The following is a 24085-nucleotide window of genomic DNA, read 5'->3' as shown; positions in this document are numbered from 1 at the left end:
ATAAGTGGTTTTCTTTTTTCTTTTTTTTCCAACAGTCCTATTTGCTGTCCAGCCACCAAATATCTCACTTCATCAGCTCTCTGGAATATTTTTTTTTCTGGAAGTGTTTCCAGATTCACGACCTCTCACAAACCTAAATTGGATTATTGCTTCTCTGAGCTCCAGCAACTCCTTGCTTTTCTGTGTTACACTTACTACACCGTAAGGTAACTGTACAAACACTCCACCTAAGTTCATGCTGGTGTTCTCTAAGACCCATTGCCTGGCACATGGAGAATTCTAAAATTGGACTTGAATAAAAATAACAACACAACATGAAAAAACTTTGGCACAGGTTATAGTTCAGGGATGAAGTTGCAAATGCAAACAATTGGTACATTCTCTTAAGACAGTTGAATCTAGAATAGAAAATGCTTTCACAGTGAAACTACAGTTCAAGTTTTGCAATAAGCAATAAAAACCCTTCTAGAAAGTATAGTAAAAATGGCACTGGGTTGTAGAGGAAATGACAGAATAGAATCCAGAATAACAAGCTATTCACACAAATGCCTGGATATATCACTTCTAATTATGTTTAAAGAAGCCAAAGCCTATTCCCTAATTTTTATTGTAGTAAAAAATACATAGCATTTTCATTTTAAAAGTTCTCTGTTTGGTGGCATTGAATCAATTCCCATTACTGGGCAACCATCATCACTCTCATCCATTCCCCATGTATTCTATACATTACTTCATTTTTACTTTGAAAGGCAGACCTTTCATCTACTGTTCATTCACCAAATGTTTGCAGCAGCTAGGGCTGATAAGGGGCGAAGCGAGCAATGCAGTTTGGGTATCCCACAAGAGCTGCTGGAGGCATCATTTGCTGCCTCCCGGATTGCACACTGGGCAGGAGTCACTGGTGGAATGCCAGAGCCCTAAGTAGCATCTTAATCGCTGTGCAATCACCCGCCCCTCCTAATTCGTTTTTAGCACATACGCTGCACCCACAATTTTCTTCACTACCTTGGCTTTAATTACATACGTAATTATGTGCACCACAAATTGTTCTATTATATTAGATTCAGAAATGAAGAACAAATACGGGGAAAGGGAACTTTTTTCCTCTATCGTCTTGAAATCTGAGGGGTTAGACAGAATAAAATGAAATACGAGGAAAAAAAGTATTCAGATTTACCAACATGTAACAGGGGGAGAATCACAGCACGGGGAATAGTCGATAAAGTGACTTAGCACTATGTCACGATTATTCAGAACGTTCCATACCACATTTCTGAAGGGCAGGGAGATGAGAGATTTAGACAGTTTTGAGGGATACAGTAAATGCTTTTCAGGGAGATGTCCAATTTTTAGGTTTGACTCTCAGCATGTCAAAGCACCATTGGGGGGGGGGGGCAAGTGAAATAAAAGATGAATCAAACACTATGCTTCCAGAGCTTGTGTTAATGGACTTAAGAACTTTATCGACTTCCCTTCGCTCCTTTGGGCGTCACCAACCGAGAAGCCATCAGCTCAGCACCCACATTTTGCCCCAAAACGCAACACAGTCCTGGTCCAGGAGCCAGCACGGACGCCCCGCGGCTTCCTCGCCTCTCGGGCAAACCCACAAGTGCAGGGACCGGAATCTCTACCTGAGTTGCTTTCGGAGTCGAAAAGAGAAGAACGGAAAGAATCCAGCAAGTCAAACAGCTGAAGTCTTAGCCTTTCCTCTTTTTGCCCGCCTGTGGTGCTACCCAACGCACTCCTAGAGCATCCGCTTAAACTCAGTGTCGCCCTCAGCCCGGCTCGCGCCTTTTATTGACGCCAAACTCCCATTCTCGCGGGAACTCGGGAGCGAGAGCCTGGAAGGGTGAGCAAATCTCGAAATCTCAGTTGGTTCTGGAAAGCGGAGCGGCCGTCGGGCTCCTGAGGGCGGGGCGTGGAGCTCGGGGGCGTGGCCTGCTCTCCGCGAGGGGCGGGGGAGGTGAGAGCGAGGCCGGGGGCGGGGCCGGGCGGCCGGGGACCTGTTGATCTCAGGTAGAGCTGGCGGCCCCGGGATCCCGCGGGACTGGGGCGACTGCGCATGCTCCGGAGCGGCGCCGGGCCAGTGGCGGAGCGGCTGTGACGAGCCGGCTCCCCGGTTGCGGTGGTTGCGGTTGCTGCGATGGCGATGTGAGAAGGGGGCCCCGGGCGGGATGGTGCTGACCCGGGCAGCGCTGTCTTCTTGCAGTTGGGCGACGAGCTGTTCCGTCCGACAGGCCGGGGAAGAGGCCAGGCGCGGCCGGAGGTAAGCCCCTCTAACTATGTTCCCGGCTCCGTCGGCTGCAGACCCCCGCGACCCCTCCGGCCGCGCCTCTTTCCCAGGGGCCGGGCAGGAAGAGGCCTGCCTTGCTGCTCGTCCCGCGCTCTCCGGCCGGCGTCCCGCGGCTGCTCGCGATGGAAACCCGGCCCGGGCCCTCTGAAGGTCGGCGGGGACGGCGCTGCCGGGCGCTCCCCGGGAGGCGAGGGGCCGAGGCGGTCGGCTGGCCCCGGTGCTCTCCGCCTCCCCTGCGCCAGCCGCGCGTCCCTCGGCCGGCTCCGCGGGAACCCAGCTTCGCCGCATCTGGGATCCCCGCCCCGTCCGCGCTTTATCTCCGTTGCGTGGTTCTTTCTGTGTGTTTTCCTCGCACTTGCCCTGCCGCCTGGGTGGGCAGGGGGCTGCCTCGGTTGGAAGGCAGTGTGTGCTTTTGCTCCCTAGGGTTTCTTCCCCGTCGCTGTCTGGCGAGTCCCTGCCCGGAGCTGCTTAACATCGGCTTCTCACGCTGTTACCTCTGTATCCTTGGCTTTCTTTCCCTCTTTTTTTTTTTTTTTTGTTTAACTCCTTTCTGAACTTCATTCTCGTTGGTTGCAGAGGGGCAGATGTGTTGAGCATCGCTTTGCGCTATGCCCACCTTAGCTTCCGGTGCTCCTCCTCTTGGACTGTTTTGGTACCCTAATCCATCACCTTCTAGGAACCCCTGCCACCCGGTCATTTTTCCAATCTAGTCCCGTGTCTAGGCTGTAATTTTGACTCCTCCCCCACGCCCTCATCTGTTTTCCTGTTTTTGTAGATTGATCCTCTTCAGATTATATGTGTGTGTGTGTGTTTGTTTCTATGAAATCCCAGAAGAATTCTTTCTAACATGTGCACCTATCTGCTCTCTTCTCTCTTCACCCTAACTTAGGTATCCACTCAGTACTGGGTTCATTTCCCAGATTCCTAAAATCTCTGCATTTTCTTTCTTCACCACCTGGAAGTACAAGAGTGGCAGTAGCAATAAACTTGTTATACTTACTGGGTTGAAGCTTCGGTTATTAAGACTATTTACCTGACTTTGAGTCCCAGAGAGGAATTCAAGTACAGATCTCAGGAAATTAATGAAGGTCTAAGATTTGTTAAATGTGAACCGACAAACATATGCTGAACATTTGAAAATATTACTGTTCTCCCTGGTAAATACAGTTATCTGAGAACTAACCTTGAATAAAATTTTGTTTGAAACTAAACTTTTGGTGTTGCAGTTGATTGCATCATTTTCTTGAGAGTCTGATCTGCAATCAATGCATGTGATTTCTGCTAATTTTAGAATCGGTGCTTACTGAAGAAGTGGCAACGTGAGAACAGAAATATTCAATCTTTTCGTTTGGCAAAGCTTTGAAAAGAGTTTTGGAACTTGTTTCCTTTCTTCACTGTGATAAAGACTTGGTTGAAGTAAAACTTAACTGATAAATATAGGATCGTTTTAGAGGCGTCTGCTGCAGCAACTGCTCTCAGTGAAGTTTGCCTTTATTCTAGGGTTGAAGATCAGCTGGATTATGTATTTCCTGCTGGAATCTCAAAGCAGTCCTCAGAAAGTAAATTCTTCCTTGTGTTGTCTATGTCAGGTAGGAATTAAGTTTTTCTGTTTCCATCTTAAGAAGGAGAATATCAAGGTACAAGAAATGTAGTACCTTAGTCAAAGTGACTTAAGGAGAACATAGAAAGATCTAGTATCAGTAAGCTGCATTTAGGAGAATCAGCAATTATTGTGCATGAGGAGATGAGCAACTCGTCAACTTTTTAAGGGTTACTTGAAAATTATTTTGTCAATGCATCTGCAGAGAATACCACTGCTTCTAAAATAAATGTGCTCTTGTGAGGCCGGTGTGTTTGTTTTTAAGTAACTGTTCATTACAAGACATAAATATGTATATATTGTTGATATTTGGGCTATTTGAAGTACTGATTCTGTGCTCTTAGTGGTAGACAGCATACGTAGCACTGTAAGTCAGAAGTTGTACACTCTCATGATGACTCATAATAAAAGTTTGCACAAGCCACTTACCCTTATCCCACGGTGACTCCACCTATGAAGTGTGGGTGGTAAAGTGGCCAATCAGTAACCCTGAATAGCAAAGCTGTGATCATTTAAAAATACAGACAAGAATTGTTGTATAAATACTTATTTTTTTAATCTCAGGTTTTTAATTTACGTATTTTTATTGGAAGAGACAGGAAGATCTTCCGTTCACTGATTTTATTCCCCAAGTGGCTGCAATGGCCAGAGATGAACCCATCAGAAGCCAGGTTAGGAGTTTCTTTTGGGTCGCCCACACAGGGTGCAGGGTCCCATGGCCTTGGGCTGTCCTTGACTGCTCTCCCAGGCCACAAGAAAGAAGTTGCATGGGAAACAGAGCTGCTGGGACATGAACGAACACCCATATGGATTCACGGGTGAGGATTTAGCCATTAGGCTACTGTGCTGAGCCCAAAACACATACGCTGTTTGTTTGCTAGAATTTGACCCTGAAAAGAGACGAAAAAGTTACATATGTGTCTTCTGTAACCTCCTTAGTTTCTGTTGTCTTATGTTCTGTATTTATTTACTGTACATTTAGACCTTTGAGAATGAGTAGATATTTAGGGGTGACAAAGGGCAAGGGTGGACATATGTAGATTTGAAGTGAGGTTTTGCTTTTGCTGTGATGACTTTTTTGTCGTTGAAGAAGAAGGTTTGAAAATGGATAGGAATAAGATGCAGAAGGGGATATAGAAGGAGGCATTCTTAGTGAAGCTAGTAATTTGTCAGAAAAGTTACAGAGCACAAGCTGTTGGACATGTCTAGATGTTTTGGGAATGGAGCAGCCCTACAGTGGTTTTCACAATTTCATTTTTAAAGATGGATTCTTTAAAATAGGTGTGTCCTTGGTTATCAGTATGATGTGCTAAACTTAAAATTAGAAATTTTTTTATCTATATAAAGGAATCAGAAATGGTATCCCCTTGAATGATAGCTCCTGCTTTTTATGTAGCTTTTATTTTAATGAACAACAATGACAAAAAAAAAGCGGTGAATTGTCTCTCAGCTGAAAACCTAAGAAAATGATGGTTTATTTTCTTTTAGGGGTTAAGGTTTCTGTCTAAGCATACAGAATATTTGAAAGTATTTCTAAGTTGTTTTGTTAGTATAGAAATCTGTTAATAGGGCCCAGCGGCGTGGGCTAGTGGCTTAAGTCCTTGCCTTGAATGCCCCGGGATCCCATATGGGCGCCGGTTCTAATCCCGGCAGCTCCACTTCCCATCCAGCTCCCTGCTGTGGCCTGGGAAAGCAATGCCCAATGCATTGGGACACTGCACCTCGTGGGAGACCCGGAAGAGGTTCCTGGTTCCCGGCATCGGATCGGTGCACACCGGCCCGTTGCAGCTCACTTGGGGAGTGAATCATCGGATGGAAGATCTTACTCTCTGTCTCTCCTCCTCTCTGTATATCTGACTTTGTAATAAAATAAATAAATCTTTAAAAATAAAAAAGAATTCTGTTAATAGTTGTCTGCAATTCTTCTTTGGCAAAAAGATATTTGTAAAACATGTATTAGATATTAAGAAAAATAGTACAGCTAATTTCCAGTTTGGAAATCAAATGCTGTTATTACCCAAGCCATGGAGTTGTGTGTGTACCCCATCCAAAATTCTTCCTGATTCTGCCCCTGAATTTTGTATGTCTAGTTCGCTTATTTTGCTTTTAAAATTTTTTTGTAAAGCAGACAAATTTCGTGTCTTCTGCAGCACAGATTTAGGGTCTCAGTGGCGCTTCATATCCTGCTCGTCCTCCTGCCTGCACCTACCCTTCTCCTCCCTTTTTTTTTCCATAGTTTTTTTTTTACAGTAGCCTACTCCCATTTCTCTTTATAATCGCAGGTTTAATACTCCATTAGATAAAGATACCACCACATGGCAATAGAAAATAGCAACAACAAAAACAAAACCATTCTATTCCTTGGGAGTGTAAACCAAGACTGTACACAATAATCAAATCCCAACATATCACTCACTCTTGCACCTATAGATTGCATTTTTTGTAGTCTGTACTAGTGATCATAGATTAGGGAAAACATGTGATGTTTGTCTTTTGGGGACTAGCTTGTTTCACTAAGCATCATGGCTCCCAGTTGTATTCATTTACTTGCAAAAGACAAAATTTCATTCTCTTTATGGCTGAGTAATATTCCACAGTGCATAGATACGCTTTCCTAATCTGATCATCAGTTGATGAGTGTCTGGGTTGTGAGGTGAACTGCTATAAACATGGGCTTAAAGACAACTGTCTCAAATGCTGATTTCATTTCATTTGGATAAATTCCCAGGAGTGGACTGACTGGATTATATTTTCGGTTATCTGAGATACACTGTTTTCTGTTAAGTTTTAGGAAACGCACTCCCCCCTTATAAATTTTAATTTAATCAAGTTGGATTAAGGGTTTCTTTATTGAACCCTTCTTGAATTTCCCTTAAGGATCTATTGTATCTTTAGAGCAGCGATAGCTGTTCTGCCCACTCTTTCATGTTTTCAAACTGCCAGTAAATCATAGGAAAGCTACTAGGCTCTCAGCAACACATGCTGGGCTTATCTTGAATAATGCTAGACAGATAACAGAACTAGATAGCGGATGACTGTGGTTCTTAATTCCTTTTTCTGTTAGAGGAGTAACTAGCTTTTGGTAATGCTGGCTATTGTGAGGTTTTTAAGGTACATAGTAACATGGCATATTTAAAGGTTTTCTGTGTTATGTTGCTGGCAGGTTTGTTCTAAAACAAAACATTGATATAAACTGCCTTTAGTAAGTTAAGTCTTATTTTTCTGTAGCCCATATAATCTCGGAGGTAGTTTTCATTGGCACATAGTGAGGAGTAAAAATCCATCCTTCCTTCTCTCTCTCTTTTTTTGCTCCTTTCCCCTTCCCTCCCCTGTGTTTCTTTCATATAATTAGTGAACCATGAAAATATTGTGAGATTCCCAACATTCCTTCTATAGTATGTTTTAAGTTATTTTTGGTATAGATTTTGGGTTATATATATATTTTTTAAAGATTTATTATTATTGGAAAGCCGGATATACAGAGAGGAGGAGAGACAGAGAGGAAGATCTTCCATCTGATGATTCACTCCCCGAGTGAGCTGCAATGGGCCGGTGCTGCGCCGATCCGATGCCGGGAACCAGGAACCTCTTCCAGGTCTCCCACGCGGGTGCAGGGTCCCAATGCATTGGGCTGTCCTCAACTGCTTTCCCAGGCCACAAGCAGGGAGCTGGATGGGAAGTGGAGCTGCTGGGATTAGAACCGGCGCCCATATGGGATCCCGGGGCGTTCAAGGCAAGGACTTAAGCCGCTAGGCTACGCCGCTGGGCCCGATTTTGGGTTATATTAACAAACTTACCCCAGATCAGTCTTGCTCTTTTAGAGCAGGGTCCCCCCCACCACCACCACCACTCCTTGCAGGATTTATTGACTAACTTGGAAGGCAGAGCATGACATAACGAGAGGGAGAGACCGAGATTGCCTGTTCACTCCTCATGTGTCTGTAATAGCCAGGTCTGGGTTCTCCTGGTCTCCCATGTAGCCAGCAAGATTAACATTCCCAGGAAATTGGATCAGAAGCTGAGTGACTGGGACTGGCCCTCAAATATGGGATGCCAGTGCCACAACAGGCAGCTTAACAACAGGCGGCTTAACGTGCTGTGCCACAATGCCTAACTCTTGAGTATTTCCTGTTCCAGGAGTCGTAATGATGTATTTCCCTTTGATTAGGGAATAGCTACTCAGAGACTATAAAGTAGTTGGAAAAGAACATGGCCTTTAAAACTATGCTTTTGTTGTGTCAGACTTGGAAAAATTTGAAGATTTTTGTAACTAGGAACTATTAAATACCTGAGAAACTGATTATCGGTTGTTTATTGAGCTTTTGTTTTCCACTGATTCTAATTTTAATTTTTCTCTCAGTGGTGACACAGTGTGTCTCCCTGACTGATTCCTCCAGCAGTTCAGGTGTGGATTTTAGGGGTCTGCAGGGGCAAATATAAAGCATGAAGATCGACATATGTGAACGTTTTTCCTTTTTACTATTTCTTTACTCTGTGACCTTGGGTATGTTAACTTTTTTGTTTCTTAGTTTTATTGGCTATAAAATGGAGAAATAATTTTTTTAGATTCTCACCAGAAAAAATGAAGTAGCATGATTAGTGTTACTGACTTGAGTGTTTGTGCCATTTTTCAGTGTATATTTGCTGTTTTATATTGCTTATTTGATCTGTATTTTGTATCATTAGCAGAGAAATTTTTTTTTTACAATTTGTCAAGCTATTCTCATTGTTTCTTTTGAACGAATTTCTTCTTTCCCTCTCCCCAATAGAAAAAAATTGTACCCTATTTTCTTAGATATTTTTGCAATTTGTGCATTATAACGTGCTGCTGTCCCTCAGGAAATCATTGTGATCTGTGAAAAATGGCAGCAAAACATTCTAGACAAGTGATTTTTCTTCTTTTACGTATTCCTTGGCTGTATTGAGAGGTCAGCTTTGCTGATTCACTTTTTAAGATGAAATACGCTATTGGTAAAAGTATGTCATGCATGTGAATGATTTTAAGGCAAAAAACTTTAAAAACCACTTGGATGAAGATGATCTTCATATCTTTCAGAGTCAGGCAGGTGACAGGTGGCTGGTTCATCTTACAGCAAGATACAATCCAGCGAGTAATGATGCTTACCCCTGCAAAGGGACTACGTTACCAAGAGGGTAAGGTGTCAGGGTCATCACCAACCAGAAAGGGACCAAATGTAAACAGGAAATAAAGTCGTAGCTCAGAATCCAAACTAAGCTTGTCATTGTGGACTTCACTAACTTAAATGGCCAGAATTTACAGACAGCAGGGCTAATAAGAGTATCAGTGGTTGGTTGGTTACAGTCTGTTCCTAGATAGTCTGGTTGGTCACAGGCCGGTGACTCTGAGGGCCAGGGCCTTATGTGAATTGGACTTGTATATCGTAATTGAGCAGCATGCAGGAACAGTGGCTACTAAGTGTAAGTACCACCACATATCCCTTTTCCTCCTCTCCTTAATCTTTTAAAGGTAGCTGTTGCAAGCATCTTCTGGCATTCACAGGAAAACAGCGTTCCTCAGGCTTCTAGGAGTGCTCCTACTTTAGGCTTCCAGTTTTCTCTTTTAGAAAAGGCCCAAGAAAAATTGATGGGAAATTACACCATTTCTGATTTTGTCTCATTCCAAATCTGGGAAATTTCTCTGTTCTATGATATTCCTATTTAACATTCTTGAATTTTACTACGTGTGTTAGAAGTTCTTGCCCTCCTTGGTCCCAGATCCCAAATATCAGTCTCAGTTCCCACTCCTCAATTGAGTGTGAATCTGCCAGTGCTTCTTTTACTATCAGTTCCCATATATCCGCTGTAATGTGGAACTCCAACTATTTTGTTATATGAATATTTAAAGGTATGTGTTTTTTGTTCAGTGTCACCTCTAGATGCAAATTTACCACATAATTTAGTATTTAGCTGAAGACTTGAAGATTTTCTTTAAACTGGAGCAGAAAGTTAATGTGTTGTGTGCTTTTTTTTTTAAAGATTTATTTATTTTTATTGGAGATAAAAATTTATAAAGAGAGAGAGAGAAAGATCTTACATCCACTGGTTCACTTACCCAATTGGCCGCGGTAGCTGGAGCTGAGCTGATCCAAAGCCAGGAGCCAGGAGTTTCTTCCACGTCCCCCATGTAGTTGCAGGGCCCCAAGGCTTTGGGCCGTCCTCCACTGCTCTCCCAGGCCACAAGCAGGGAGCTGGGTGGGAAAGGGAGCAGAAGTACAGGAACCCACGCCTGAAAAGGATCCTGGTACTTGCAGGGTGGAGGATTAGCCAATCAAACCGTGGCGCCAGACCCCACTATGTTGTTCTTAATGAGAAATGATGAGCACAGAGTCTTTCTAGGGAATTTTAAAGTGTAAACTGGACAGGATTGATTTTTATTTCAAGTGCTGTCTCTTGGGTATCATTATTCAGAATATCTGTATTAGAAGCTTTGAGCCCATTTGTCTGTGGTTTGTAACTTGAATGTGGAATGTGGGTGCTAACTTGGGAATAGGATTTAGAATCTTGAATTGTTGACTCCATAGTTAGTGATCATGTCCCCTGTATTCCTTAGGTTGGTGAGAGAGATGCTTGTTGAGCTTCTTTTACCCTCTGCTGCAGGAGAAATAACATTCCAGAGCATCTGAACTCCATAGTTGAATAATCCAGGTTGTTCCTTGACTCTGTGGGAATTGATCATCTGCTTTGTTCTCCATTCCATCTTAAGGGACCTGTCAGCTTGTGTCTTTGAAGGTATTTTCACACCATCTTTTAGGTTCTGAAGCACTGGTGAATTCTGAATTTAAAACAGTTGACTGTTGTTCTAGTATCAGAGAATCTGTCACATTTTTCCAGATACCCGTGCCTGGACTGTCCTTTGTGGATGTGTCTCCACTAACCCATGGAAATGAGCATCTCTGTGGTCTTCGAAGCTGTGCATGGTTGCCTGTGCCTGGAACTGTGTCTGGGGTGTTTGTTGTCCACTCCAGCAGTTAAAGAAATGACTTGACTTTGAGTAGACTGTGTTATTCAACAGAAATATATGAAAGCATAATTTAAAAATTTCTGTACCCACTTTTTAAAAAAGTAAAAACGGGTGAAGTTAATAATAATTTAAGTATATAAAAATATTACTTAAGGGACTGATGTTGTGGTGTTAAGCCACCTTCTGCAGTCCTGGCATCCCATATAGGTTCTAGTCTGAGTCCCAGCTGCCCTACTTCCAAGCCAGCAGTTTGCCAATGCAGGTTAGAAAGCAGTATGGGCTAGCCCAGATCCTTCTCTCATGCGGGAAACCACCCGGAAGAAGCTGACTTTTGGCTTCAGCCTGGCTCAGTGTAATCTGTTGCAGCCATTTGGGGAGTGAATGAGCTGATGGAGGAGCTCATTGTTTCCCTGACCTTCTCTCTCTCTTTCTCTTTACAACACTTGCTTGTCTGATAAATAAAATCGTTTAAAACATTTATTTCAAAATATGACCATTATAGAAACATTGAGATTTAACATTCTGTTTGTTTTGTTTAGTTTGTCTTTAAAATCCGTTCTGTACATCCACAGCGTGTGTCAGGACACCTTTTATTTATTACTCTACATTTTTTTAAGTTTTATTTATATGGAAAACAAAATGTCAGAAAGAAAAAGAGAGAGGTTGATCTCTCATCTACTGGTTCACTTCCCAAATAACCAAAACAACCAGATTTGGCCAAGGCTGAAGCTTGGGACCAGGAACTCCATCTGGTTTCTGACATGGGTAGCAGGAGCCCACGTATTTGGGCCATCTTTCCCTGCCTTTCCAAATGTGTTAGCACAAAGCCGAATTGGAAGCAGAGGAACTGTAACTCCAACCAAGATTTTAACTGCCAGATACAGATGCCAGCTTTGCTTATTGTAACTTAGCTGATTGTGCCACAGCACCAATTTTAAGAAAGTAAAATATAGTTATATCAAAACAATAAAGCTGTCTTTAATACAAAGCTATTTTATGCAGCTCCAGTATTTGGATTTAAACTAATTTAAAGTGAAATAAAATTTAAGTTCTCTCCATATATTTGAACAGTCACTTATTATTTCAGTGGCATATTGGACAAAGCAGTTCTAGTAGATCAAATGCTTTTGGCAGAGAAAGCTCTTCTAGTCTCATAAAGGTTTTTCAGCATGAGTTTTTGGTTTTGTTGTTATTGTTGTTCAGTGTTAGAATGAATTCTTTTTTTAGGATTCCTATCGGCTTCTTTGAATTGGAATCTGTAATTTAGTCAGCTGAATTAACTCTTCACGATCTAGGAAATGGTACAGGAAAAAGCATTCTTTAGCTAACCCTTCAAACTTTTTGTTTGCTTGCTATTTTCTTGGGGCCAGAACAGCATGAAGAGTTCATTCGCAGGAAGGTCTGCTGCTTGTGGCAGCACCAGAAGCAGTCCAAGTGAAGCTTCGGAGCCAGCCAGCGGAGGCGCAGGAAGTCCCTGAGGTGCAATGCGCGCCCTGTGTGCATGGAAAGAATTCCTTTAGAGCCGCTTTGGTTTTTGAGAGCAGACATACTAGAGTTTTCCTGGTTCATGAATGGCATAAAGGATTTGTCAGTCGGAGATTTCAAATTGTTAGCCGGCAGAATAAATATTGCTCTGTAGGTGAATTGGTGCATAGTACACAAGTTTTCTCATCTTATGGTTTTGTTTTTTAACTAGTTGGCAACATCTAAAATTAAGGCATTAGTATCTTTTTACCCTTAGGAAGAGGAGGAAAAAAAGACTTTTAACTTGCTTATGAAAATCTAGAATCTCCTGGTGATTATCAGGGCAGTAAAGATTGGCTGGAGCTCATCCAGAGTTACCTTTTATAGATTGGAAATGAATAGATTGATTCTGAGAGTCTTCTGAATTTCTTTTCTGTTATTCTTGACCTGCATTCATAAAAATGCATTAATACATAAAAAGAATTATTTAATAATTGATTTTTTAAAAAAGATTTATTTTATTTTTATTGCAAAATCACATATATACGGAGAAGAGAAGAGACAGAGAGGAAGATCTTCTGTGCAATGATTCACTCCCCAAGTGACTGCATTGGCCGAAACAGAGCCAATCCGAAGCCTAGAGCCAGGAGCTCTTCTGGGTCTCCCATGTGGGTGTAGGGCCCCAAGGTTTTGGGCCGTCCTCGACTGCTTTCCCAGGCCACAAGCAGGGAGCTGGAAGAGAAACAAGGCTGCCGGGATTAGAACCAGCGCCCATATGGGATCCTGGACACATTCAAGGCAGGGACTTTAGCCGTTAGGCCACCACATCGGGCCCTGTGTTTTTGTTTTTTTTTTTTAAGAGGAAGGGATGAAAAGAACAAATTGGTTGACAACTAAAGCAGGCTTGAACAAATTCATCAATTGAAAATTGAGTGCATCTTCCATGAACTTTTAAAGATGTGCATGTTTCTGTTTAGGGAAGAATCACTGTTTTAAATGTCAGATTTAAGGAAAACTGGACAGCAGCAATAAAACTAAAAGCACAGCGGGATGCAGGGTAGATGGAATAGTATCATGCCCTGAAGTTACAGAGAAATATCTGACCAAACTTGAACTAATACAGAATATTATGACCAAAATTTATTCTTGCATGTCAGTATGTCAGTGTGATAATTCCTTCCTCCAAGTTATTTTGGCTTAAGTAGGAGAAAGATAGTGATAGTACTTAGGGATTTTTACATGTTTATTAATTATTTTTAAATATAAAAATTGTGTAACTACTGTGTGCCAAATCGTGGGAATACAGCAGTGAACAGACTAGTTGGAATATCCTGCCCTCTTGGAGCTTGCATTTTAGTGAGGGAGAAAAAATAGGGACCAGTCAGTAAAATATGTAGTATAATAACTGAAGTGCTGAGGAAGAAAAGCAGAGTCAGCCTGGAGCAGAGAGTTGCTATTTTAGGTAGTCTGTCCAGGAACAGCCTAGTTGAGAGTTGTGTGAGTCAAGACTAAAAAGAGAGAAAGGAGTGAGTTGTGGGTATCTGACAAGAGGGGAGAGTGTTCCCGGGAGAGTGTGCAGAGGCCCTTAGACAGGAGCACGTTTGGTGCTATTGAGAAATAAAAAGGAGTGAGTGACTGGAGTGGGCGATGTGGTGGAATGGAGGTCAGAGAACCTAGGGAAGATCCAGGTTTTATAGGCCAGTGTAAGTCACCTTTACTGAATAAGGCAGGAACGCAAAAAAATGTGACCCATCCATGGTTGCTAGGATATTCGGGAATCTAGAAGCCTTCCACCTTTGGCCTTACCATTCTCCGGGCATTGTCTTAATCTTGCCATCATTACCAGATTACTGTCAAGAAGGTATTCCAACCTATAAAAAGGAAAGCAGATGATATCCAGCAGAAATAATTTCCTTTTGACAGGAAGCAGATAACTACAGGTATCACTGCAGTTTACATTCCATGGATAGAACCACTTTTCCACATTTCTTGGGTGGGTCACTTGGCATCCTGAGAGGCTGGGAAATGTTATCTCAGTCTGGGTGACTATCAAAAAGAAAAGGCAGAAAAGTCCACCACAGTCTGCCACTCTGGCCAGGCAAATATCATATGCATCTTTCATCCCATCCCTTAGAAACAATTCCTTCCTTCTCCTGTGGAAACAATCTGAGGTGCCATCCACTTGTTAGCATTAATCTATGCTCACAGAGGATCAACAGGTCTAGTGACCTATAAACTAAATGTCATTCTCTGTTCACCATCCCTACCCATCCCAAGCATGCTGTAGTGGGTGAGAAACAGAAACGGCAATGAAATCTCCAGTTGAGAAAGTGAATGATGAGAAACCATAAGAGCAATGCTGCATTGGAATGCTGAAGAGAGCCCATGTCCTGGCAGTTCTCCTTTCTGGCAAGGATGCCCATGTTCGCTGTCTTTGTGAGCTCTGTCTTTGCTGACTGAATAATTCTTTACATTAACCTCCTACTGGTACATGTTAAGGTCTTATTAAAAGTTGGTCACGTTTCCTTTGCCTGATTCCTGTTAGTGCTGCTTTGCCAGCCTGCAAGTTAACCCAGTCACAGGGTTTTACAGGTGAGGTTATTTCTTTGACAGATATAATTCTGCCAGAACTATTATAGGATTCTTACCTGTTTGCCTCTTCAGTTCTGTGTACCACTAACTGTACCTGGTTGTTGTTTTGTTTTGTTTTGTTTTGTTTTGTTTTGTTTTGGGGGAGGTTGTTTGTTGTTTTTTAGTCTAAGTCTGTTTTACTTATTTCTCTCTGAATACACAATTTTTTAAATTTTTTTCTATTTTTGAAAGAGAGAGACAGACAACAGCTGAAATTCCCGAGTCACTGATCTATTTACCAAATGCCTTCAACAACTGGGGCTAGACCAGGGCTAAGGAAAAGGCCAGGAGCAGGAGTTGGAAACTCAGTCCAGGTGTCCAGGTCTCCTGTCTGGGATGAAGGGACCCAGTCACTCATTCACTGTTCTCCCCACCACCCGCCAGGGTCCGCATGGGCAGGATACTGGAACAGGGAGCCAAAGTGAGTTATTGAAACACCTACTCTCTGATAGGCATCTGGGCATCTTAACCAGAATCATCTATATGCTGTCCTCTAGCATACTTTAATTACTGCATTTTCATGAGACACATCTTTCCCCTAAGTGATAGTTACTATCTTGAAGCTATTTGAAATAACAGCATTGTTAACCACAGATCCCAGTCTCTGTCCTGAAGTCTAGAAAGAATGCTGTGAGAAAGATACTTAATCTTGATGCGTGTGATATTGAGGGGGTTGGCTGCAAGACTCTTCCCCCCTTTCTCTCTTATTTCCATCTTTGCTTGCAGACTATCCAGTTCTTGCCTAAGCAAACGAGGCAAAGAACCATCAACACAAGCGGTATTGTGGCAGTGTTTATGCACTTTTCCAGGGGACAGTTGGTTTTTTTATGGTCACCTAGTACTACGGGTTATTATACACCTTTTTCAGTTGTTTCGCTTCTGTATAATCCATCACCAGTATTCTAGTAAGATGTTTCCCTGTTGTCTAGTTTCTAATTACTAAGATAGTACAATGTTTTTGGAGATTTTTATTATAGTAGTACTTTAATTCGAGTGTTTTCATATTAAGGGAAAGGCCAAGAGGCTATAATAATGATCCAGCAATAAGGTAGCTTATCTGATAAAACAGTTAATTCTCTCTAGCAGGCTTGTTGGTTCTGGTGGTGGAGTAGCTATGTTCCACAAGGAAATGAGGAGAGAGGAGGTCTATCACCAAAATGCTGGCTACAAGGCTCAAGCTCTAAGCCCCTAGCTAATGAACCATTGTACAATGTCTAAATGTATTTATTGCTTCCTGCTCGTTAGTTAGCTCTTTGAAATGAAAAATTGAACTACACTATGTCCATTACAATTCTTAGCCAATAGTAAATATTCAATAAATGTTTGAGTACTACCTATTTTTAAAATTTGAATAAGTGAAAGCATTAAGATTTAATCAAAATCAGCTCGTAACGAGAACCATGATCCAGATCCTATTTTAAAAAATCTATATAGAGGGTGTTTGAGGAGGTTATTTCCAGAAATAGGGAATAATTTATGTAAAGATATAAAAAATGTTTTTATCTAATTAGAAATAATTACTACTTGATCATTGACTGGTATTGATGTTGCAATTTTAAGGTAGTTGTATGGATGCTCATAAAGTCTCTAAGTCTTTATGATGGACGGAAGAAAAACTGTTGAAAGGTGAATGTGATTTTATTCTAACATATTTAGTAGCTAAAATACTATACCAGTGACAAAAGACATGCATGTTTTAAAAGTTAATCAGTATTTAAAATGTGAAAAAAATCTGTGGTGTATTTGGGTGGCCTGTTCTGTTAAAATGCATTAGATAAGCACACACACGCACACATATATGGCTTATATACATACCCACTTAAACACATGCCTTTTAAGAGTTAATAAGCTTATAATGTTTTAGGTACTCATTTCTAAGCCACTGAAAAAAGAAAGCACTTTGTTCACTATAGAACTTTAAAATACATTTAACTTACTACTTCGTAAAGATATAATAGTTAATATTGATATCAGCAAAACTGTAACTGTTTTCCTGTTACTATAAACTGTTACTATTAAGTAACTAACATAATACAAGTTTCCTTAAGGCAGACGTGGTATGCACACTATTTTGAGATGTTATTCTTTCTCTCTCATAGGACAAGCGATATATTTTTAACAACGAGAATCAGTAGCAGTACAATATTGGTTACCTGATAATGTTAAAATGAAGTTTTGATTTGCAGAGGTAAGAATATGGCATTCCTTTTGCGTTCAACTCCTTATAGATCAGAATATATGAGCATTTAGCTAATGTCTATTTAGAACCATTTAAAGAACCATGGAGGATCTGAAATTTCTGTCACGTTTGTGAACAAAGAGATTAAGCTGGCACAGTGCCATATGTGTTGGCTGAATACTTGAGGCTCCTAACTCGGACAAGGGTTGTTTTATACTCCCAGTATCAGGAGCTGGAGTACTATATAATGCCTGCATACTAAGTAGGGTACGTTGCAAAGGAGGGACCTTAACCTATGGGAACCTGAACCTTTTATAGTGGATAATAAGCCCAGCTGAGTTTTGCTTTACGGAACAGTGAATAAATTTGCCCTTTGTTCTAGCATGCAACCTGTTCCTTTGAAGAGTACCTGTGTTTGAAAAGATAGATTGTAACAAAAACTGTCAGTATCTCTGCTTGCAAGACACAGAAATACCAGAGTCATGGAGAAATGCACTCCAATGTTTGCTTTCTCTGTTGTTTTCTTTTTTTTTTTTTAATACGTGTTGTTGTTAAGGATAATTGTTGATAGTGAAAAGATAGAAATCACTGAAATACCCAATAGCTGGTTGATTAAATTATAATGTGTTCCTGTGAAATAGTTACAAGTAAAACTATCACCGTAAAACTATACTTACTCACTCAGATGCATGAGGAAATTAAATGAAGTCAGCAAATTATACAATGTGTTGTGCTTTGATCCCACTTTAATAAGAATTGTTCTAAATGCACATTCGTGAAGAATGCATACTGAATTGTGTGTTTCAGTGGATGAAATTGTGTGCTTTTTTCTTATTTGGCTTTTAAAAATCTGTGAACATGGATATTTAAAGTTTTTTTTTTTAATGAAGGAACCAAGTTTCTTACATTTAAATTAAAATAGTTGTTAAAGAACTCCTAGTCTAAAGGAGAAAATTTTGCATGGATTTTTTTGGGTTAAAAAATGTTAACTCCTTTTGATTTTGAAATTACCATTATAAGCAAGAGAGAAATAGAAAAGAGTAGGTAGCTTCATTTTTAAAAAGATGTTATCCAAAAGAGATAAAATCAGAAGTTTATTTTTTCTTAAGTGATTTATTATTATATAGAAGTCATTAGGGGAGCACATTTTAGAAAAACAGACAGGATAATTCTTAAATTATAGAAGTCCTATTTAGAAAGTAAAGATTCTATTGCTATTTAGTTGGAGAACAGTGAGCTAGTTTGCTTCATTTTTATTTTATGCATATGCATTTTATGTAGGAATATGTTTAAGTAATAGTATTTTATTTTAATATAAGTTGACATCTTCATTGTTCTTTTCTTGATTTTTCCCTTTCTTTATCAAGGTGCTGCTACCAGACTTGCCTTCAGGGTATAAATTAAAAATGACTGAAGTTCAAGCAATGGTAGAATTCTCCGTGGAGCTAAATAAGTTCTACAATGTGGATTTATTTCAGAGAGGGTGTGTATTTTAATGTGAAAATTATACATTTTGTATAGGATAAGATATAGTTTTAATTTGATTACATACTTTTATTCAAGTATACATAAGAAAAATAATAAGCTATAGTTAAGGAATTTCCCATAGAACTTGTATGTTAAGTAATACTTAGGATTTATGAGGAGTTAGTGACAATGCTGAGTAATTTGTTCTTAATATTGACAGGAGTTGAATGCAAATTTTGAAATCATTTTTATTCCTAGTAGTATATAATGATGAAAATAAGATATGTTATGCAAAACAATTAAGTAGAAATACGAAAAGCATATAAAATGCTGCTTCAAGAAGTATATACAGGGAGTGCTCTAGAAATCACCACAGAAAGATGCCTTTCTGGGGTTAGTAACTTAGGATATTACGGAGAACTAGGATCAGAGTGTGGATAAGACTTAGGAAAGGAGTAAAATAAAGAGCCTTTAGTGGGAAAAGGCAGCATGAATTCAAATCTTAGAAATAAGAATGAGCATGCTGACAATAGTGTTTTTTTAAAGATTTATTTATTTTTATTAGAAAGGCAGATATATGGAAAGGAGAGACAGAGGAAGATCTTCCATCTGATGATTCATTCCCCAGGTGGCCGCAATGGCTGGAGCTGAGCCAATCTGAAGCCAGGAGCCTGGAGCTCTTCCAGGTCTCCCATGCAGTTGCAAGGTCCCAAGGCTTTGGGTCATCCTCAGCTGCTTTCCCAGGCCACAAGCAGGGAGCTGAATGGGAAGCTGGGCCACCAGGATTAGAACTGGCACCCATATGGATCCTGGTACCAGCAAGCGGAGAATTTTAGCTGCTAGACTACCATACTGGACTCTGTTACTGGTTTTTTAAAGACAAATTTCTCACTGCTATTACTTATTTTCATTTTATGTGAAAGGCAGGGAGGGAATTCTTTTACTTGCAGGTTGACTTCCATAAAGCCTACAGCAGTTGGAGCTCAGCCAGGCTGAGACCTGGAGCCAGGAGCATCATTCCAAGTATCCCACGTGAGTGGCAAGGACCGGAAACAAGTATTTAGGCCATAGTTGCTGCCTCCTGGTATGGGTATTAACAGGAGACTGGATTGGAAGCAGAATAACCGGGACTTAAACCAGGCACTGCAATACGGGGATCCTGGCATTCCAAGCAGTGACTGAAGTTGTTGGCACTTGCCCCATGGACTTGTGTGTTTGTTTGTTTTAAAGAACATTAAGCAGATTGTATATTTTCTAGCAGAATTATAAAAGGTATCAAGGAAAGGTAAGATTGTGCTTGTACAGAAATTTTAATGTCTGGAAAAAGTTAACACCAGGGATTTAGGTAGTTTACTGATCTCCAAGTAAAGGAAAAAAAATGTCTTTGATACAGAAAGCACGATCACATGGAAATGGTAATATATATATATATATATATATATATATATATATATATATATTTTAAATTTCATTTTATGACACAGTTTCATAGGCTCTGGGATTCCCCCAACCCCTTCCCAAACCCTCCCTCCATATTGTTACAGTAGTACAGATCATAACCAGTCATGATTCTTTCATTGCGGGCATGGACCATGCGGACAGTCCAGCATTTATTGTCCAGATAAATTTAACAGTTTCATTGGGAAACCATCCTTGGTCTGAAAGTAGAGCTGGCAGGATATCATCCCCTCCAATGAGATACCACTATACAGCTTCAACAACAGGAAGGAACATGGAAATTTAAGAACATGATGAAGCTAATTAACATGGTATTGAGTGACCAGTATGTTAGAAAATGCAGGTTCTTAACCACATCCTGTAACTACTTCCTTGACATCTCAATTGAGATGGTAATATATTAAATTGATGATTATGGACAAGAAACAATGAAAAATTTAGAGGCACTTGTAGTAACTATTTTTTTTTAAGATTTATTTTTATTGGAAAGGCAAATCAGATTTGTGGAGAGAAGGAGAGACAGAAAGATATTCCATCTGCTGGTTCACTCCTCAAATAGCTGCAGTGGTCAGAGCTGAACAGATCTGAAGCCAGGAGCCTTTTCCGGGTCTCCCACGCAGATGGAGGATCCCAAGGCTTCAGGCCGTCCTCGACTGCTTTCCCAGACCATAAGCAGGGAGCTGGGATGGGAAATGCAGCAGCTGGGATACAAACTGGCGCCCACATGGGACCCTGACGCTTGTAAGGTGAGGAGTTAGCTATTGAGCCGTGACTCCAGGTCCCCTTTTTAATAACTTAAAATATAAATCTAAAGTTCTGGGCCAAGAATGGCAATAGTGGGACTAACTAAACAAAGGTAGTAGGGTGAGAGATAATCTTTTTTTTGGCTTGGTTTTGTTGTCTTTTTGAAAAAGTAAAGACTGCTGTGCTAAGCTGTATGCTGATCCACCTGGTGTCTCATCATCACCTAGCAGTCAAACCTGGACTTCTTATCATAGCAGAGGCAGATAGCCAAGAAAGAGCAGAAGATGCAAGAACCTTTGAACCAGCACACTGTTATTTCACTGCTTCGTGTTGGCCAAGCAAGTCATAAGTTCTGTCTGGAGTCCCGAATGGTAACTTTTGGCCAGTACAGTTCACTTAGAAAATGTTGTGGGCTTTCTGAATGACTGAGACAGTATATTTTTGCTTTAAAATTCACATTCATGATTTTTTTTGAGATAGTGCTTCCTTTCATAATGTAATTCCTACTGCTTTGGAATCAAAATTTTATGTAGTTAATAGCCATTAGTTCTAGAAAACCCTCAAGTTAACAATCTACATAGTCCTTGCCTTAATTCTTGTGGTAATCTTAAGGAAAGGATTCTACACCTGCTCCCATAATTTGATCTTATTCTGTCTTATTTGTAAAATGTTTTTACGAGATGGATACACTTTTATTTTCCAAAGCAACAATTTCTGGTCCTTTTAGACTATGTGTGTTCTTTCTTTAGAACATCTCTTTCTTAAAGAACCCTATTACAGAATGATAAGAGCAACCAAATGGCATTTTCAGCATTCTACATGGAAATTAGTTTTCTAAAGTCCAGAAGTTCTTTTAGTACATTGTCTGACTTCTTCCAAGTTTTTGTAGATAGAACATAGCATAACAACATAAAATAGATTAGCAATTTTCCAGTTGCCTGTAGCTTCTTCATTGTTTTTAATTGCTAGTTGGACTTCAAAAATCAGTATCTTAAGTTTTTGTTACAGCACACACCACTGTTAGGTATCACTTTCTGTGTGTTATTTGTTGCCACAATAGTGCAGATAACCATAGCTAAGAACTAATGACAGACACAGAGCCTTGACATTACAATAATAAATATTCCTTTTTACTTACAAGTCTGTGAATCTGCTGAAATGGTTCTGCTGGTCTGGGCTGGCTTGGCTAATCTTTGTTGGGCTTATTCTTGAATTTATAGTTGGCTGGCAAGTTAACTTTGTGCTAACTAATGTAAAATGACTTCAGCTAAACAGACTCAACTCTAAGAGTTTTACAGTCTCTCATTTTGCAGTTTATTCTCATTTGGAGGCAAGGTCCAAATCTATTCAGGGATAATTATTAGCATGTATGGTTACAGCTAACATGATATGTCACTTCTACTGCAATGTATTGACCTAAAGCAAGTCATAAAGTAAGCCCTGATTACCTTAAAGAGGAGTAGACCTACGTTATAGTTCTGGTAGAGTCATCTTTCAACAGGTATGGATATATTTGAAGAGCAAAAAAATTGGAGATATTTTTAAATTTTGTAGATCTGCTTTTTAAGAAACATGATTTTTAAAGATTTATTTATTTTATTTTGTTTGAAAGTCAGAACTACAAATGGACAGAGAGGGACAGAGAGATCTTGCACCCTCCTGTTCACTTCCCAAATTGCTATAATGGCCAGAGCTGTGTCAATCCAAAGCCAGGAGCCAGGACCCTCTTCCAGGTCTTTCACATGGGTGCGCGGTCCCAAGGCTTGGACCAATCCTCTGCTGCTTTTCCAGACTATAAGCAGGAGAGCAGCCACGACACAAACTGGCACCTATAGGGGATGCTGCTGCCACAGATGGAAGATTAGCTTAGGGCTGGTTCAGTGGCAGACTAATCCTCCACCTGTGGTGTCAGCCTCTGCACTTCTGTACCAGCTCCCTGCTTGCAACTTAGGAAAGCAGTGGAGAATGGCCCAGCCCTTGGCCCTGGCACTCACACAGGAACCAGAGCTCCCAGCTCCCAGCTTCAGACGAGCCTAGTTCTGGTTGTAGCAGCCATTTGGGAAGTGAACCAGCAGATGGAAGATCTCTGTCTCTACTCTCTCTCGGTAATTCTGATTTTCAAGTAAAATAAATAAATATGTACATAATTATATGTAATATATAATATATAGTATAAAATCAAATGCTTAAAATGCAATTCAGGGTTATAACTATGTTTGGAGACTAGCTACAAAAAATTGCTTACATAGTGAAAAAAAAATTGAAAATTCATTGACTACTAGGTTTTAGAAGACGTTGGTTAGAGACTGAGCAAGAGGGAGGGTAGTGTGGGAAGTACCACTATGTTCCTAATTCTATATTGTGAAATACGTGACACTTGTTCACTTTATAGAAATAGTTTGAAAAACTAGCAAAATAAATCTTTTAGAAAAAAAACACAGAAATAAATTTTGTATTTGTGTAACTTCTGTTCTTTGTTTTATATTATAAAGTGACCAAATTTTATAAAATTATGAAAGGTTAAAATATAAGATACGATTTTGTGTCATGAAATTACAATGGTAAAATAGGTGGTAAAATAACTTTTCCAAGTTAAATAATGGTATATGTTAACTAAAACAATCATTTATTTATATGTATTTAATCATGTTAATTTCAGTGGGTTTTTTTTTTTGGTTATACTATTATAACTAATCAGGGTGCAGGGTCCCAAGGCTTTGGGCCATCCTTCCGCTGTTTTCCCAGGCCACAAGCAGGGAGCTGTATGGGAAGCAGGGCTGCTGGGATGAGCAACTGGTGCCTTTGTGGGATCCTAGCGCTTCCAAAGTGAGGACTTTAACAGCTAGACCATCACGCCAGGCCCTATTCTTTTTTCATTCATCCTATATATACTCATGTTCCATTTTGGCTTTATGCCAAGCTAATAGTTGCTATGTGGATCCAATGGTTTTTTTTTCTCCACAGATAGTCAAAGTAATGAGAGACTGGTGTTGTTAAATTGAGTTTATCATTTTAATACATGACATAGAAATTAAAGCATAGCATATTTTTAAAGTGTTTTGAAATAACTTACCTATTTTGTTTTAGTTTTTACCAGATTCGTGCATCTATGAAAATTCCACCAAGAATTCCCCATAGAGTAGAAGCCAGTTTATTACATGGAACAGGTAAGTGGAAAAATATTTTTAACAAGACTGAAATAATATTATAATTATTAGTTTTTCTGAAGTATACTTTCACTGCAATTGTAAGATGCCAGATAGCATC

General features: G+C 40.1%; 1 protein-coding gene across 10 annotated transcripts in view; it reads left to right on the top strand.

Moving 5' to 3' along the window:
* The first annotated feature begins 2018 nt into the window (after positions 1-2018).
* The window catches only part of FAM135A (family with sequence similarity 135 member A), a 117557-nt gene continuing 95490 nt past the window's right edge, over positions 2019-24085 (top strand). For 4 of the 10 annotated variants that reach the window (XM_058661630.1, XM_058661594.1, XM_058661609.1 and 1 more), the window contains exons 1-5: positions 2020-2266; positions 3794-3882; positions 17070-17158; positions 18517-18632; positions 23906-23985. In XM_058661630.1, coding sequence (XP_058517613.1) covers positions 18556-18632; positions 23906-23985 — 157 coding nt within the window. In that variant the 5' untranslated portion in view covers positions 2020-2266; positions 3794-3882; positions 17070-17158; positions 18517-18555. Of the gene's footprint in view, positions 2267-3793; positions 3883-10485; positions 10644-17069; positions 17159-18516; positions 18633-23905; positions 23986-24085 lie in introns of those variants that run through there. The other 6 variants (XM_058661602.1, XM_058661578.1, XM_058661587.1 and 3 more) reach the window with 4 other exon arrangements.

The sequence above is a fragment of the Ochotona princeps genome, chromosome 1 (assembly GCF_030435755.1).
Source record: "Ochotona princeps isolate mOchPri1 chromosome 1, mOchPri1.hap1, whole genome shotgun sequence".
NCBI classification, from domain to species: Eukaryota; Metazoa; Chordata; class Mammalia; order Lagomorpha; family Ochotonidae; genus Ochotona; species Ochotona princeps.
Note: the sequence above shows the minus strand (reverse complement) of the source record. Positions and strands in the feature narration are given on the sequence as shown.